General features: G+C 34.7%; 1 protein-coding gene and 2 long non-coding RNA genes across 4 annotated transcripts in view; all 3 read right to left on the bottom strand.

Moving 5' to 3' along the window:
• Positions 1-3,245, bottom strand: part of LOC149615343 (uncharacterized) — a 40,459-nt gene extending 37,214 nt beyond the window's left edge. The window contains exons 1-2 of the long non-coding RNA XR_016375797.1: positions 3,224-3,245; positions 2,245-2,318 (exon numbers count right to left, since the gene is read on the bottom strand). This is a non-coding gene — a long non-coding RNA (uncharacterized LOC149615343). The remainder of the gene's footprint in view (positions 1-2,244; positions 2,319-3,223) is intronic.
• Positions 3,246-6,108: 2,863 nt separating this feature from the next.
• LOC149615345 (uncharacterized) lies at positions 6,109-8,736 on the bottom strand. 2 transcript variants are annotated; one of them, XR_016375850.1, is made up of 5 exons: positions 8,168-8,736; positions 8,016-8,099; positions 7,804-7,877; positions 7,503-7,702; positions 6,109-7,129 (listed from the first exon to the last, which is right to left on the bottom strand). It is a non-coding gene; the product is annotated as an uncharacterized LOC149615345 (long non-coding RNA). The 2 variants fall into 2 exon arrangements; XR_016375849.1 differs by having other exon boundaries at positions 8,016-8,736.
• Positions 8,737-9,882: 1,146 nt separating this feature from the next.
• On the bottom strand, positions 9,883-13,975 carry LOC149615346 (protein inscuteable homolog). The gene is made up of 7 exons (XM_089856532.1): positions 13,943-13,975; positions 12,149-13,334; positions 11,714-11,901; positions 11,052-11,634; positions 10,785-10,963; positions 10,467-10,692; positions 9,883-10,128 (listed from the first exon to the last, which is right to left on the bottom strand). The coding sequence occupies exons 1-7, from the start codon at positions 13,973-13,975 to the stop codon at positions 9,920-9,922; spliced, it is 2,604 nt and encodes an 867-aa protein (XP_089712658.1). The 3' UTR covers positions 9,883-9,919.
• Positions 13,976-17,787: the final 3,812 nt, after the last annotated feature.

The raw sequence follows: 17,787 nt of genomic DNA on the forward strand, positions 1-17,787 counted from the left end.
ACAAATATAGTGTAAAGTCAACGTAACATGACAAGAAACTCTTATAGAAAACCTATTTTTCTGATATTAAATTATATTCAAGTTAATTTGTCGTTTGATCAAGAAATATATAAAACAACGCCAGCTTAACCTGAAAAACAACTCCCATAGAAAACCTGTTTTCGCTATATTAAACCTTACTCAAGTTAATTTGTCGCCGCAGATATTATTACTTCTATGGCGTCTGAGTTGAAATTGGCTAGAAAACTCGTGTGTTACTAGCTTGGTATATGGCCTAAATTCACACACTTTAGTACTTTTACAACTTACAAGAAGCCAATATTTTGTAAAAGGGTGGCCCCACCCCCTAAGGAGGGACCCAAATTGTCAGTTAGCACAAAAAGGGGGAGGGAGGCAGTGGGGGGGGGGTTCTATACGAAAAAAGATTGATGTATAGCGTGCCACGGTACGAGATGTGAAGTTATAACGGCATATATCAATATACGTCTATAAAGTAATTAGTCTTAAGTTTTGGCGGGGAAAGGTTTTGGGCCTGAATTGAACTCCCCCCCCCATCCCCTAAGCGCCTTCTAAAAGGTCGATACGGTCTTAATATGACATTTCAATTAATTTTTTTTCGTTTCCTTTATATATTTCTCAGACTTAATATTGAACAAAAATGAAAAATGCAAAAATTAATCTAACCTACCTACAACTTGCTCTTGTTAAGGCTAGTTAAATTCAGTGCAAAGATGTCGTAAGTCGCTGTTGGCAGAATATAGGCCTAGATTGTGTGCGTTAAAGGGGGGGGGGGCTTGAGAAACTAGTTAAGTGCCCCCCAAGTTTCTTAACTTTAACAGTGTTGCCAGTAATTTGTTATTAGAGCATCTCCTGAATTCATTATTAGGTTTGGAACTGAATGATACAGTACTGAATCGAATTACAGATTCACAGGACATAGGCCTAGATTGTGTGCACTAAAGGGGGGCAAGGGAAACTAATTCATTGCCCCACCCCAGTTTCTTAACTTTAACAGTGTTGCCAATAATTTGTTATTAGAGCATCTCCTGAATTCATTATTAGGTTTGGAATTAACTGAATGATACAGTCCTGAATCGAATTACAGAACGTACTACAAACTTAATTCAGTCTGTTAGATAGCAATTGAATTTTACACACGTCACAAATTACTGGCAACACTTACAAGTACTTACACACAATCTATACACACTTAACATTATTACTGACTTGCATATTATTACAGTACATAACATTCGAAAGTGCAATTGTCAGAAACGTCAGTTGCGACATCTACGCATTCAGATAAGCAAGCAAAATCTAAGATACTTAAGCCAAACTTCAAGATTAACTGTTAGCGCTATTAAAGGTGGAAATCATAGCTTGATTCCAGGTACAATAGGACAATGTTAGATTGATCTTTCAATCTCTGAGTAGAAATCGATATTGGTTTGATGAATGATTTCCTAGAGCACTTCTTGCCTTATCTAAGTGGGGGGCCGCGCACTTTTTGGGGGGGGGGTTCCTTTTTGTTTTATAGCTATAGCCCCAAATTTCGAGATATCAAAAGAAAATTATAATTCGGCGCAATGTTATCTCAAAACCCTAGCTAACATTGATAAACCAACTCATTTCCTGAATGTACCCGAAACACGAAATTCAACTTAATGTTTGTCGTCTCTCGTGATTGGGGAACAATACCAATTTGAAAATGTTGAACGAAAAGAGTTTATGACAGTTCAATGATTGATTTAGGGTTTATTTTTAACCCTAAGGTCACGTACTAACTTATTTTTGTCGCGTTAAACTTTGTGTCGGAAGTATTAAGGGTCTATAGTGACAAAGTAAAAAGTAGCCAATCACGAGAGAGAGACGCCAGCCTCGAGGTCAAATATTTTGTCCAATTACATTTCAGTCCGAGATTTAAACCCGATATTGTAATATTTACAAATTTTTGGGGCTATTATAATTCAAATTTAACTTCTAGGTTACGTAAGTTGTTTTTAAATTTTAAATTCGTTATGGTTTGAAAACGGGCTCAGCCAATGGGAGACTAGTTTCAAAGGATCTCAAGGTCAGGCCTATAGCCAATCAGAGGTGGATTCCAGGGAAATTGGGGGAAAGGATCAAGGTCAAATTGAACCGCGTGGTTTCAAAAATGTCTTCCAATAAAATAATTGGTATTTAGGGTATATTTAAATAAAGGCCAGTTAATTAAATCCATAAAAATAGTTCAAAATGACTTACCAATTATAAGAAATGAACTCGACAATATTGAACTTGAAAAATGAATGTTGAACTTAATTGAAGAAATGAATTTTCTGTAAAAATTTACTAAATTTTAGTATAATTATAAATAAGTTTAAAAATTAATATCAACATCAAGAAAATCTGCATTTAATAAAAAAAATATGAACATTACAATTTGAACAATAAAAATTAAATATCTAAATAAAAATAATGATATAGATGAACTAACTAATCAATCATTCTCTAATAAGTTACTGTTCCCAAATCTGTAGAAAAATAACTCTACTTATTCCGAAGATTAAACCAAAACTTTAAGTATTTAGCTCAAATTGCACTATAACTTAAAATACTTAATCTTTCCCAGTGTAATTTAGAATTATTTTTATGTAAAAATAAATAAAAATAATTAAGGAATGTGAAAATGTAAATAACATTATGAAAAAAACAAAAAAATGCTAAATAATAATTAAAATACCTTTCTTTATTTTTATAATTATTAATAACTATTAATATTAATATTAAGATCTAAATATTATTACTTTTCTAATTTTTATAGCTGATAAATATTAAAAGAAACTAACCAATTAAAACTTCCCGTAAATTTTTAAAAAAATATAAAAATTTAGATATATTGTTTTTAGAAGGAAATTCCATAAAATTAAATTAAAAGAAAATCAGTGCCTTTTGTGCGATTAAAGATTCAAAAAATAAATAAAAAGTAAAATTTAAATAATCTGATCAAAAAATTAAATAATCTTGCTCATGAATTAACTTTAAAAGAATTTCTTTCTTCTATGATCTAGATCTAAAAGCCAAGGCCCGTTTTTCTCCAATTTTTAAGTTTTACCGTTTTAATTTCAAATGGTCTGTGATATTAATTAAATGTAATTTGTAAATACACTTTATACCTGAATTATGTATTCACCTAATAACTAATAGAGATAATAAATTCATTATAAAATTAAATTGTATTTACCTTTTTATATGCCAAGGCTTAAACGAGGAGTGGAATTTAGAGCGACTGGTCTACAGGTATTCCCGGAGTAAAAATGGGCTACAATTCCAATATGGCGGACAAACACGTGACGTGACGATGGTGACGTATGGTACCTAAGCCTTGGATAGTTTTGCGTAATTAAAATTTATTAAAATCATTTCCAGGCTGTTCAGAATAATTTTACTAAATAAATTATACCTTTTCTAATAAAATTAGGCCTAATAAGTCTTTGTATGTAAAATAAATTCCAATATGGCGGACTTACGATGGTGACATATGGTACCTAAGCCTTGGACACTTTTGCGCAACTAAAATATAATAAAATCATTTCCAGACTGTTAAGAATAATTTTACAAAATAAATTATACCTTTTCTTATAAAATTAGGCCTAATAAGTCTTCGTATGTAAAATAAATTCCAATATGGCGGACTGACGATGGTGACGTATATTACAGAGTCAAATTCTCAACATCAATAATTAAGTAACAGAGTCAAATTCTCAACATCAATAATTAAGTAACAGAGTCATAAATTCTCAACATTAGTAATTAAGTAACAAAGTCATATTTTTTAGTATCAATAATACAATAACTAAGACAAATTTCCAACATCGAAAATTGTATAACTAAGTTGTAATTACGTAACTAAAACGCATATTTTAAAGAAACCAATAATAAAGTTTGTTTATTATAAATCCCTGATTATTGTTGCTGTCTGATAAGTACTGTTCTCTATAGTGTGAGTGTTGGGCTTGAAATAATTACGAATTTCTGACCCTGCATTAACGGATTAAAGACACTGTCATATCGTATAAGGGAGTCACAAGTAATTTACTGCAAAAGTCGATGTATCATGGAAATATTCCAGAATTGACACTCATTCATGAAGACAAAATACCTAGCAGATTTTACAATTACACCAATGTTGCTTCTATTTGATAATTATGTGTTCGAAAATCTGACAATTTCCCTTCAAGAAAGCAAATCGTTTGGGAAACGGAAGTTAACGTTACTTTGCTCTACACATCCAGTGACTTTGCCCGAAGCTCAGTTTTCCACCAAGACTTACTAAACGGGATCGTTTGGGAAATGGCAGCGAACGTCACATCATGCCACACATCTAGTGACTTTGCCCGAAGCTCAGTTTTCCACCGAGACTTACCAAACGGGATCGTTTGGGAAATGGCAGCGAACGTCACTTCATGCCACACATCCAGTGACTTTGCCCGAAGCTCAGTTTTCCACCAAGACTTACTAAACAGGATCGTTTGGGAAATGGCAGCGAACGTTTTTTTGGAGCAGGTTTGCATTTCAGTTTGCGCAAACGAGCTTCTTGAATATATGTGAAGAACAAGAAACTATGTTACTTGCGTCATTCGAACTCTCCCGCGAGTCGAATGCTTCAACATTGTAAACACATTGACTAAAGCAGTAAGAAATGTGACAATTAAACGCAATTTGTCCTTTTTTAATCCTTTAACCCTTGATCAGAAATTGTCAATTATTTCAAAATCTTGACATACACATACACCTAGACAACAGAACTTGATAGACAACAACAACGTTAAATGATACAGGACTCAAAGTAGGTATCGCCAGGAAATCAAAAAACGGACCTGAAACATTTTAATAGCAAATTTACATTAACACTCCCCTCCCCTCCCCTTCCCCGAATCAAAAAGTAACAATCGGGAGAGTTCTCCCCCTTAATTACGTAACGAACAGAATTGACCCCTTTTGTATACTAGAATTTCGCTACTTTAAATCTATCTCGTCTATTTCCCTCTAAATAATGTGAACATAGTGGAAATTGTATTAGTAAAACTCAATGGAAATGTATTCATTGATAAAACCCAAAGTACATAGAAATAGAAACAAAAAGTACACTTCGTTGAAACTTGCTCGTGCCATGTAATATGAGGAGTCCTCCTTTATCTCAGAATAGTGTTGACCCCCTCTGCACAGGGAACAAGCCGTGAATAGGCTCATAAAGTAGCAGATGCTAGCTCTAGTACCAAAAATGAACGTTAGGATAGCCAGCATCATCTACTACTTTCTATAATTTCCCTGATTGGTTAGTTCATGTAATCGGTTAAGCGGATTGCAGTTTGCTTCTCAGTTTACATGTAGTCTACAGTCAATGGAAGGGAATGGTTAATGAAGTGTACTTTTTGTTTATATCTATACACTTTTGATGAAACCCTGTTCTTCTAACGTAATTTGTGAGCAGGCCCAATGAGATTTATTTATTCCACACAGGAATATTTTAATCTGAATTTTCACCTATTGCGTTATTCCAAACAGGAATATTGAAATTTGTATTCACACATTTTTCTTTATTAGATTTTTCTATTTTAGATCTCGCATTCAGCTTTGAAATGAGACCAAAAAAATTAAAATCGGACCAGAAATGAGTTTGAAAAAAAACCTTCTTCCCTTCCTTACAACATACATGGATTAACTAACGCCAGAAGTATATAATACTTCTCTTCGAGAGAAGTGTACCACAAAGCTGGGTGAGTGTAACGTCACTCTTCCCAACATCGGAACATTTAGAGCAAGGTTACTAAACCGAATCACATACGCGATAAATAGTTCCCTCATCATTACTCTATTAGCGCTTAAATATTTGGCAAGACGCGCTCGTGCATTTTGTCCCACGTCAAGACGAGGTTTGTGGGATGATTGCTGGGGATTTAGTGCCAAACAACTATCGAATTCACATTACGGTGCGATGCCCATTTGTAGTTTGATGAGCAGGAAAGCAAACTTAAAGGGTGAGCCTGGGAAGAATGACGTTACATAACTAAAGCATAGGGAGGATACAGAGTGTCATCCTTCTTCTATTATCCCCTTCTGCTAACGCTAGGGATTGTTCGTTCCCTCATAAAGATTAAGTATGCGTGTTTCAAACACCCCCTAGCAGCAGCTACTATCATTGAGTGGCTACTATATGTATTATGAAGGATATATGTTCTGAACTCAATGGCTACTATCCCTAACCGGAAGTTAGAATAAAATTGGACCAAATATCACCGTGTCCTACGACGTCAAAATTAAAATCCCACCTAAAATTGGGCGCCGCCATCTTTAAAATCCGCAAAAACGATTTATTTTGCGTAGAGATGGCGCTATATCTACATCAGTTTTGGTCCAATAAATTGGGGGAATGAAGAGGAGAATCAAGGAATAATTCGGAACATGAAGTTGGCGATAGAAATACATGGGAAACACGGTTAGTGAACAATCCCTAGCGTTAGTTAATCCATGCAACATAAGCCAATTTGAAAATAAATATAATTATTTAAAATTCTTCATTTATTATATAAAAATTCTTAAAATACATTTTGCTGACCGCCATTTTGTTAATAATTTACTGATTAGCCTCAAACAATTAATTAAATTAAAACTTAAAATTTAAAATTTAAAATTTAAAATTTAAAAATTCTTTGAATACATTTTGCTGACCGTCATTTTGTTAATAATTTACTGATTAGCCTCAAACAATTAATTAATTTAAAACTTAAAATTTAAAATTTAATTTAAAATGAGAATGAAACTCTAATTGAGTTTCAGTCGTCGATACAGTTAATTTGAAAATATCCGCTAACACCCGTGGAATTATGCCTTTCTGGTTACTATTTAATTTAATTTAAAATTTAAAATTTAATTTAAAATTTAATCCATGGTGAACGGCTTAATAACAAACACAATTAAAATTTAATTTAAAATTTAAAATTCAATTTAAAATTTAAAATTTAAAATTTAATTTAAAATTTAAAATAAGATCACAGCTCCCTTTAAAGATTTCATATCGTTGAGCATGGCTGCATGATGAAGCTATCACACCGTTCTCATGTTTAATTAGACACTTAATTTCTTCCGCCTAAAAACGATGTTGGCATTAATTATAATTTTTATTATAAGTTAAAATTTAAAATTTAATTTAAAATTTAAAATTTAATTTAAAATTTAAAATTTAATTTAAAATTTAAAATTTAATTTAAAATTTAAAATTTAATTTAAAATTTAAAATTTAATTTAAAATTTAAAATTTAATTTAAAATTTAAAATTTAATTTAAAATTTAAAATTTAATTTAAAATTTAAAATTTAATTTAAAATTTAAAATTTAATTTAAAATTTAAAATTTAATTTAAAATTTAAAATTTAATTTAAAATTTAATTTGAAATTTAATTTGAAATTTAAAATTTAATTTAAAATTTAAAATTTAATTTAAAATTTAAAATTTAACAAACACAATTAAAATTTAATTTTATATTTAAAATTTAATCGTATGTGAAACATTTATTGAGACCGGGAAGGGAAACTTGATTTTGTGCCTTTGAAAACTGCACCACAATTTTGGCTCCTCCATAGGTTTCCCTTCGCACAAGAGGACGTGAACGTACCACAACTGTTACTGGAATAACTTTCTCCAGTGCAGCTGTGGTGGCTTCTATTTAAATAAAAAGGGCGTAGTTTAAATAAAATGGGCCTATTTTTAAATCAGATTAACATGCCAGATAGATTCGCGTAAAAAATTAATTGAAACAATACCAGAATTGGCACGAGGAGAGACTCGAGTGGTTGTTGATTTGAGTTTGCCAAGCATTGTTGAATTTGTTTTACCACTAAAATAGTACACAAGGGTCGGTCAATAAGTTTAAATGGTAATAATCAAGGCCCAATTTATTTATAATATAGCAACTAATTTAAATTAATTAATTAAAGTTAATATATAAACAGGATCAGAAAAGCTTATTGCTTACCTAGTATCACAAGGCGCTTGTTAAGTACAAAAACTTAACTACTATTACTTCAAATTACCGTCCCGGTTTAAAAAACTGATAAACCTGAACATTAAAATACAAACATTATAAAATTAAACTAACTAATTAGCTTTAGTAAAATGATATTCAACCTAGAAGCGTCAGACTTCAGGTCCAGGAAGCAACTACCAAACAATTTAACATGACTTTCCGAAGAAAGTTCCCTCTGAAATTTTGAAATTGACATTTGGTTTTTTTTTAATTATTTCGTAGTGGTTTTTTTACGGTTAGGGGCTGTACATAGACATTAGAATACTATAAGATGGCCTCCACTGACGTCTGCTACGGTGCGTTCCAGACCAGAGGGTAGTACTTCTTTGGCAGTCTGGGAAATAAGGATATTTTTTAAACTAGTCCTTGGGACCAGTGACCACCCTAGGGTCCGAAATAATAAACTGGTCTCCGGACTGGTCCCTGGCTTTGTTCTCTTATAGATTTGCAATTAATAAACTGGTCCCGAGGACCAGTAACCCCCACTTTTTGAATTAAAAAACTAGTCCAAGCAATTAATAAACTGGTTTTGGACCAGAGGAAGTGTGCTATTTCCCAGACTGTTCTTTGGTAGTACTGAGGGCCGCAAATAAGAAAATTTTCTTATAGGACACGTGCCCAGTGACTGAGTAAGCACGGATGTGCTCCATGGAGTAAGTGAGTAACCGGAGCAACGCCTACGAGATTATGTAACGCCTATGCACGCGGCTCCATAGAGACTATAAACCCCAAGGAGTGGAAGGAATGCCTCAACTTGTTGCCCCTTTTTTCCTGGTAAACGGGCCGGAAGCTCTCATGTACCAATTTAGGAGCAACATCATTATTTGCGCTTGTAGAGCGGGGGACCTGCCACTCCTTGGGGTTTATAGTCTCTATGGCGGCTCATTCTGAATGTTTTTCTGGGGTTTATAGTCTCTATGGCGGCTCATTCTGAATGTTTTTCTGGAGTTTATACTTCGACCAGTATTATCGCTAGAGCGGCTAGAGACGCTTTTTTAAGGTAATAAAGGTAGTGACGTGTTTTACGTCATAGCTTGTTTGAATTTGAGATTCCCGCGCAAACTGATTTTCCCGCGACCTGGGTGGGTGGAAGGAAGAGATTGGGTGAAAAAAGCTTAGAGATTCGGGTCCCAGGGAAGAATTCGCAAGAGACACTTTGGTCTGGGAAATATTTCTCCCCCTTTGTGATAATTTAATTAAGTAATTAACTCATGAACCAGACATTTTCCAGAGGTGAGACATGGTTCATTCGATTCTTGATATTGAGTAGAATATTTTGGAATATTTTCATGAAAATTGTATGTATAAGGGGGCCGAGATAATCAGGTTTTTTTTCATTTTGTAGGGATGATATTGGAGAATTTTTTGTTTTAGTTTCATAGGTCTGAAGCAATTTTTCCGTCGTGAGTCCGGCAGAAGTTTCGCCTAAGTTTTTTTTTATTCTGCTGATTCTGTTGGGATTCTGTTCTGCTATAAAAAATGTAATTTTTTGGCCTAAATGGGAAATAAAGTTATTTACTATGAAGCTACGGTGTTTGTATTTCAATTATTAATAAATAATAAGATCAAATGTGGATGAGGGGAGTAAGATCTAGCATTCAGCTTTGAAATGAGACCAAAGAAATAAGGAAAAAAGGCCTACAACAACATAAGCCAATTTGAAAATAAACAATTAATTAAAATTCTTAATTTATTATATAAAAATTCTTTAAATACGAATGACTCGACTTCACATTAAATACATTTTCCTGACCGCCATTTTGTTTTCGGGGGGATAGTTGATAATATACAGATAAATTCTAAAACATCACTTTATTATAATTTAATTTAATTTACCTTAAGGTAATGGGAATTTAAACGTAGCTTTCTTGTTTGGAACAATAAATTAAAAACGAGTCCCATAATTTAGGCTCAACTAATTCCTCAGCATTCAAAGCTTTAAATTCGGAATTTCCACAAACAGTGGCGATTTTACGTAAAGTTGCCAGAGCCGCGACTAAAACTGAATCGCTGTTATTTCTTTCGTAGCCATCTTTGCATAATTTAACCAATCTTTTAACTCCTGTTAAGAAAAACAAAAAGAAACCAAGGCTTAAGTTTAAAGAATTTCTAGTTAGGCATAAAAAGTTTCGGTTTATGTTCAGTACCGCTTATTTAGGCGCCAAATATAAATTTTAACGCGCACGTGAATAAAAATTAGGGTTAAGAAAAGTTTCAGTTTATGTTCAGCACCGCTTTTTTTGGCGCCAAATATAAACTTCAACCCGGCACGTGAGTAAAAATTAGGCTTAAGAAACGTTTCGGTTTATGTTCCACACCGCTTTTTTAGGCGCCAAATATAAGCATCATCTTCGCGTGAGGAAACATTAGGCTTAACAAATATAAAAAACCAAGGCTTACCATGCATTTGAGCGACAGATGTAGCCGTTTTCAAATCGCCGCATAATCTCGATAAGGCGATGGCTGATTTTTGTTGTACTCTTTCGCAAGCCGCTAATTCCGCGTCATTCATTGATTTCAAGGGTCTGACTTGCAAAAACGATAACAATAGTACGAGAGAACCGGCTTCGATAACGGAAGTTTTGCAGCTGCCAATGGCGGCCATATTTGCCAAAACTGTCGCAACCTAAAGAATGAAATAACAAAAACGTACTTTGTTAGTTCCTGGTTTTGTTTTAATATTGTTTTTCGTTTACCTAATCAATAGCGTGACATTACCTGATCTTTGATAAATAAGGAATCTCCCAAGGCGTTTTGGGTACAAGCACCAATAAGTACTTGAAGAGTTCCGTCAATTTGAAAACAACTGCAAGCCTTGGCGTCGAGGAATGATAAATTAGCCAATGCCGCCGCTGTTAGCAAGAGAACCTCGCTTGATTGTGTTGTTCGTGCCAAATCTGAATTGAAATAAATAAATAAACAAATTTAATTAACACAAGTCTCATAGTTAATTAGCTGCAAAGTTAAAGAGTAACCGAGGCTTACCCGTTAGTGCACGTATTAAATTGTTCATGTTTTCGACTAGTCCTTTAAGGGTTTCGCTTTCGCAGTCCATCCAAGGGGCTGTGATTTGAGCTAACAATCCAGCAGCTTCACTACGTAGACTTTCCTCTAAGTTAGCTTCGCAGAGGACATCACAAAGTACTTGGATTCCTCCGGCTTTTTCCAGTTGTTGAATGGCTTCAGGGGCGCAACAAATGATGGTAAGTATCCTCAGAGCCGCCGCTCTGAGTGGTCGCCATTTGTTCTCCAAGCATACGGTCAACAGAGATTTAATTCCTCCTGATTTGGTTATGAGGTGACACATGGTTTCGCCCGTTTGACCAATCATGGCTAAGGCAGCCATGGCCATTTGAAGACAGTAAACGCTGGATGTTTCTTCTATTGACTTAACGATGACCGTCATCTCTTCGATGGTGAATTGGTCAATTAGTTCCTTCAGGGTTCTAAGTACCGAATGAAGGTTGCGTTTGACTGTGGATTTGCGTTCCTCCGTTTGGGACTTGTCCGAATTTCTCTTTAGAAATTCCTCAAGATCTTCGCAAGCGCGTTTAAGACACACTTCAGTCTATAATATATAAGTTAAATACTTAATTTTTAGTTTTTGGTCTCAATTAAAGAAATAAATTAAATTTAAGGCTAATTACCTTTGAGGTATGGGCGATCTCAATGTCCGTGGAACAATGGTAATTCCTTAACGTTTCCAGAATGTTACTAATGAGATTCATGGCGTACTCGCAAAACTCGAACCATCTTTTCGATGATAGAGATTCGATTACGAATTCAAAGTCTTCCAATACGAATTCTAACCTCCTTTGTAAGGCGGCTATCGTATCTAATTAATTAAAATTAATCTTAATTAACTTTAATTCTAATAACAAGACGCTATTGTCATAATTAATAAGATGACCTTTAGAATGGTGAAAACCGCGTTCAAATCGGTTCAGAAATAATAAAGTTGCAAATATTTCAAACTTCGCTTATCAACAAACAAAGTTTGAAAATTTTCCAACTTCCTTATTTATGCGTCGATTTCGACGCGGTTTTTACCATTTTAAAGCTCTATTTAAAAACAAGCTTACCTTGTGAGTTTCGAACAGCAGCTGCCATCAACATACCGGGATCTTTGGTTAGAGTCTTGGCTTGTAATACGTTCAAACACTCAGCCTCGGCTAAAACTCTAATGTCCTTTAACCATTGCTGAACGCACGCATCATACTTAATCGAACTGTCCACATTAACCGTTAAATAACTGTCCAATAAAATGTCTTCATCATTTTGATAATCGCTCTTTTGACTAGAAACACAAATCTCCCCGGAAGACACAACTTGTTGTTGTTGTTGTTGTTGATCTTGTTGCAAATTTTGTACCGCGGTGTTTCTAGTTGTTGCAACAATACTTTGACTAGATTCCGGTGTTGGATTTTCAAAAAGTACTTTTTTAGCTGTTGTACCACAACCGAGGGCGCGGTTAATGTCAGTTTTAACTTGCACCTTCTCAGGTGTATAGGTGTTTACATGTCGTGGTTGAAATTTGACATAAACTTCCTGACAATCGTAATGACTTTCGCGTCCGAGTGGTTGAGGTCTCGGTTCTGACGTCATCATACTGGGTGATGACGTATCGTCTAAATTAAGAGGTAATGGCGGTAATGGAGGTTGTTTATAAACTGGAGGACTTCGTGGTTCTTGTTCCAAAGTTGAATTGGCGAAGTGAACTGATTTGGGTGGTTGTATCCTGCAGCTATGAGGTCTGCCCTGACCTTTCGGGGTACTGGTCTTAGGTAGGGTAACGACTAGTTGCTGATTTGGTGGGGTGACGTATCCTTGGTTAGCCGAACCATTTAATGGACTGATGCCAATACTGGTTGTTGATGTTTTCTTAGCAGCTTTGTCTTGCTTGCAACGGAGACACATGGCCGGTCTGCGGACTAAACGGTACTTTGGGGTGGGGCTGGTTTCAATTATACTGTTCTCTGAGGACTTAGGTGTGTCCTTGAACGGTGGTAAAGTGGACAAGACAATTTTATCGTCTTTATTCGATGTGTTGCCGGACATGTTGATTTTGTCGTACAGGACCTCTTTGTATAAAGGCCCTTGGCAAACTTTGTCGATGGATTGAGCTATGACGTCATCGACTTTGTGGTCGTGACGTAAGCGAGGTTGACTAGCCGGAACGCTTTTAAATGATTTTAAAGCGATCGGGGTTGGCGACGAGTTGTTTAAAAAAAATTCGGCCACTTGACCATTGGTGGATAGCGGTGGAATCTGAATTTAAATTAATTATACTTTAATTTAATATTAAAGAAATTAAATTTTTTTATTGAAATTATTCTAGGTTAGGAGAAGCTAACTTACAGGGGGAATCGTTATAATGGAAAACCCATAGAACGCCTGTACAAGGTTTACCCGCAATACACGCGTGTAGTACATCCCCGGGAACATAGTAATTTTGCTAGAATTTTTTTTAGACGTTTAAATTTAATTTATGTGTAAATTAATTTAGATATTATGGTAGAGGATAACTAGAGCTATATTTTGAGACCCAAAAGGTCGAAATCAGTCAATAATTATGGAGATTATAAATAATTTACCAAAACCAAAAAAATATATATTTTCTGAAAATTAATTTATAAATCCAAAAAATGTTTAAAAATTCATAACATCCTTAAAAATCGTCTGATTTTGTCCTAATAAGGCTTATTTTGAAGCCCATATTCCCCTCTAACTAAATAAGCAAACCTTAACACCAAAAACTAATTTTAACATAACATTAAAACTAAAATAAACCATGAAATCAAAAGTATAATAAATAATTTCTTTAAAACAAATATCAAAATTATCCGATGACTAATATTAAAATAAACAATGCTTACCATATCTGAATATTGACTAGTTTGTTGTCCCATAATATTACAAGTTGGGAAAACCAAAATATTACCTCTCCGAGTCAAGAGGAGAACTACTTCAAAACTTAATTATGGAATTATTTGTCTTTTTTCTTTTGCGCTCTTTAGAGCTAGCGAAAGTATTGTTCCGACCCTTGCTGGCAGGCTGGGCGCCTTTTCTATCCCCATTTCCCCCTTTTTTCGCGTACATGGTCGGATATTTGCAAAGAACAACTCTTAGGTTGCTCTGCAACATCAATATAATTTTTTATTTAAGAAAATATTTTGCGCTTTGGATCCCCACTTTTCTCCTCAGATTATTGACTAAGCAAGCTGAGCCACGGAGGTATGTTGACAAGCTACAGTTATTTGGCAAAGCGTATCTCGTGAAGAGATATTCGTCGCCTGGGAACGGCCGCGATTCACTTATTTAATTAAACTGTAAACCAAATTCTAACTAGATTGGTTTTATTCATAATCGGAATGCTATTTTATAAACAATGGAAAAAACCGAAAATTATAAATTTGCCGGGGTCATCTTATAATGAATATAGTAATACTAATTCTAGTCACTAGAGGCCGCGCAAAAGTGTAATCTGGCCGGTGCCATCTTGTTTATGTTAAAATTTACGAATTATTAAAGCAGTATTGAAGGCAAAGCGCATATACAGTAAAGCAGACGACATTTTTCATCCAAGTAGGATATGCCTTAGCTTTATTTTCTAATCTCTAAAGCAAGGTTTTAAGGTTTATGCCATCTACAGTTGTAGTATAGCTTAAGTAACAGCCATTTCAAATAAAAATATAAATATTGTTTTTGGAATATCAAAATGAAACAGCTTTATTGTTACAAAACTACGTGAATTCTTCGAAATTACAAAAACAAAATCCCTATAATCATGTTATATTAGGACAAAAGCAAATATAAAGGTTTTATAGGATTTCTTTACATATCTACAGAAGGCGAACTGCTAACGTGGCGCACTTAACAACGGACGGACGCACACACACAGATAAACTCATAGTGCTATTTAACTCTTTCTTTATTAATTTGCAACCCTCTTTTCTACTCGTTGGTGCTGAACGCGCACCGCCGCTAAGGTAAAGGATGCTACTTTAAATATATGTTACTAATATTTTTTAACCAAATGAAAACAAGGAATTGAGCAAGCCAGTGTTCTCTTTAATTTCTGGGTATCTTAATTAATAACAATTTATAATAATATGGCCAGGTGCCGCCCTACTAATACGATTGAGACAAAGAAATTAATGATCAGAATGTGAGGCACTTATCACTTCGCGACACATCGGTGGAGGGCTTCTGAAATCGTTCTCTACATCCGTCCTTTTGACTCAGACATACGGGGTGGACGTCTACAGTTGGTGTCCTTGTCTGTCGTTACATAATAATAGTTGGCGTGGCCATCGCCTTGGCTATCATCATTATGACGTCAGTTCTGACTCCTGTTCTCGTCTCCCTTTGGTTCTGAGGTACTTCGGAACGCTTTCGGGAACCAGTCTCCCGTGATTCCAGGTTCCAGCCTAGTTAGTTTAACTTGGGTCGTTCTGCCATTAACTTTTCTAAGTACTCCGCTCCGCTATGTTCACACGGTAAAAGTCTACTGCTTTAGTCATAGTCTATTAACCGACACTTGGATTGTTGTTCCGTCCGACTCGGTATCTTCGGACCTTCTCTTCTGTGGTCTCGAAAGCAACTCGCATCCTCTTTTAACCCCTTTTTCTGATGTTGTTAAAGTAAGGCACCAATCATGTCGGTCAACATTGGTGACGCTGGTTTGTAACCCGTTATTAGTGGCTCTTACTTTCGCGCCAAACGATGTAAGTGGCTAGCACCTTCACGGTAACCAATGACGTCAATGCGAGGGCTTTTTAACCCTGGCGTCGCGTTGTCTCATGACCTTTTGGACGGCTCCAGATTACCTAGCTCTGGCTACCTGGCTTTAAGCATGCATGGGCCTAGGTGTCTATACAGTCATCTATACTGTCTTCTCGAATCGCAGCAATGGAAAAGAACAGCGCATTTGCGTGAATTTTAATTTATATTTACTAATATTCATATTTTTTTCGTATTAGGTTAGCAAACTGATCCTCATAAATAGCGCTCAACGCTTAACCACGTAACAAAGTCAAATTATCAACACCAATAATTAAGTAACAAAGTCATAAATTCTCAGCATCAACAATTAAGTAACAAAGTCATAAATTCTCAACATCAGTAATTAGGTAACAAAGTAACAAGGTCATAAATTCTTAACATGATTAATTAAGTAACAAAGTAACAAAGTCATAAATTCTCAACATGATTAATTAAGTAACAGAGTCATAAATTCTCAACATCATTAATTAAGTAACAGAGTCATAAATTCTCAACATCATTAAGTAACAAAGTAACAAGGTCATAAATTCTTAACATGATTAATTAAATAACAAAGTCATAAATTCTCAACATGATTAATTAAGTAACAGAGTCATAAATTCTCAACATCATCTTGATATTCCTTGTTCTCCCAAATCTAGTCTTGAGTTTATCTATTGCTTTCTTATAATTAGCAGAGGTTAAGGAGAAACCAGCTCTTGAGCCTGCGGCTTCTCCTCCTACGTATGACCTTAAGTATCCAAACTTAGTGACGTCATCTTCTGCAGTGTTGTGGATGGCCATTTCAAATTGAGACCAAAATCCATTCCACTGACTTGGATCTCCCATAAATTTTTCAATAACCAATTTAGGTAGCCTATGAACGGAACCGTTTCCATTTGCGGAAGGGTTGATCGATGCATAATCAAGTGTAAGAAGTCTTCTACTTTCTATAAATTCAGTCAATAAACATTTTACTCTTACTATTCCTTCTCTGTAATTTTCAGCATTTTCCATTTCCTGGTTCAAGGTTTCTTCGTCTTCGGATAAGTTTATAATTTCTTCGTCTAATCCGAATAACAGTTTTTCTTTAGCACTTAACTGTTCATAGTGAACCTTCATGTTGGAAACTGTGGTCGATGGTGAATTTACTTCTCTTTCTATCTTGTTAATTAGCGTTGTGGTCATTCGTCTTAAAGTGGTTCTCTTTTGTTTCATCATTCGTAATCCAGTATCGTCGTCTATTTCGTCTGCCATGTCGTCGATTCTTCTAGCGTAATTTCACAATCACCTTAATTGTTCCTTGTAATTTCAGTCCTTTCGTCTTTCTTCGTTTCGGGTCGTTTCGGGAACAATAAAGTTTTCATCGGGAAATTTCACTCATTTTAATTAAATCTAACTATTATCCAAAGGGATTCCCGGGTTTCGGCACCATGTTGTAATTTCAGTCTTCAGGGAAATTATTAGACGTTAGTTTAATTGTAAAAACTAGAAAATGAGGTAAATTTATTGAGCAAAAATTGGTTACATGTTTACAGCTCGGTGGCTAGTACAAGAGTGATATTTTTAGAGAGAGAGGGTCAAAGTAAAAAGTCCTCTCTTCTTTCAAAAAGGGGGAGGCACTCCTATTTTTAGGTAAAAGTATTCGAAAAAGGTTAACAAGCGCGAACTTTTAGGGTTAGATAGTGATCTAAAAAAAGGGAATGGCTCCATACTGGGTGGTCGGTTTATCAGTTCAATAACAAAAAACAAGTCGTCGCGCGCGATACCTTCAAACTAAACAAGTCGTCGCGATACATTAAAATAAAACAAATCTCAACATAATATGACATTTCAATTAATTTTTTTTTCGTTTCCTTTATATATTTCTCAAACTTAATATTGAACAAAAATGAAAAATGGGAAAATTAATCTAACCTACCTACAACTTGCTTTTGTTAAGGCTAGTTAAATTCAG

Source organism: Phalangium opilio, unplaced genomic scaffold (assembly GCF_054372755.1).
Source record: "Phalangium opilio isolate 3A_F unplaced genomic scaffold, DU_Popi_V2 ptg000217l_1, whole genome shotgun sequence".
NCBI classification, from domain to species: Eukaryota; Metazoa; Arthropoda; class Arachnida; order Opiliones; family Phalangiidae; genus Phalangium; species Phalangium opilio.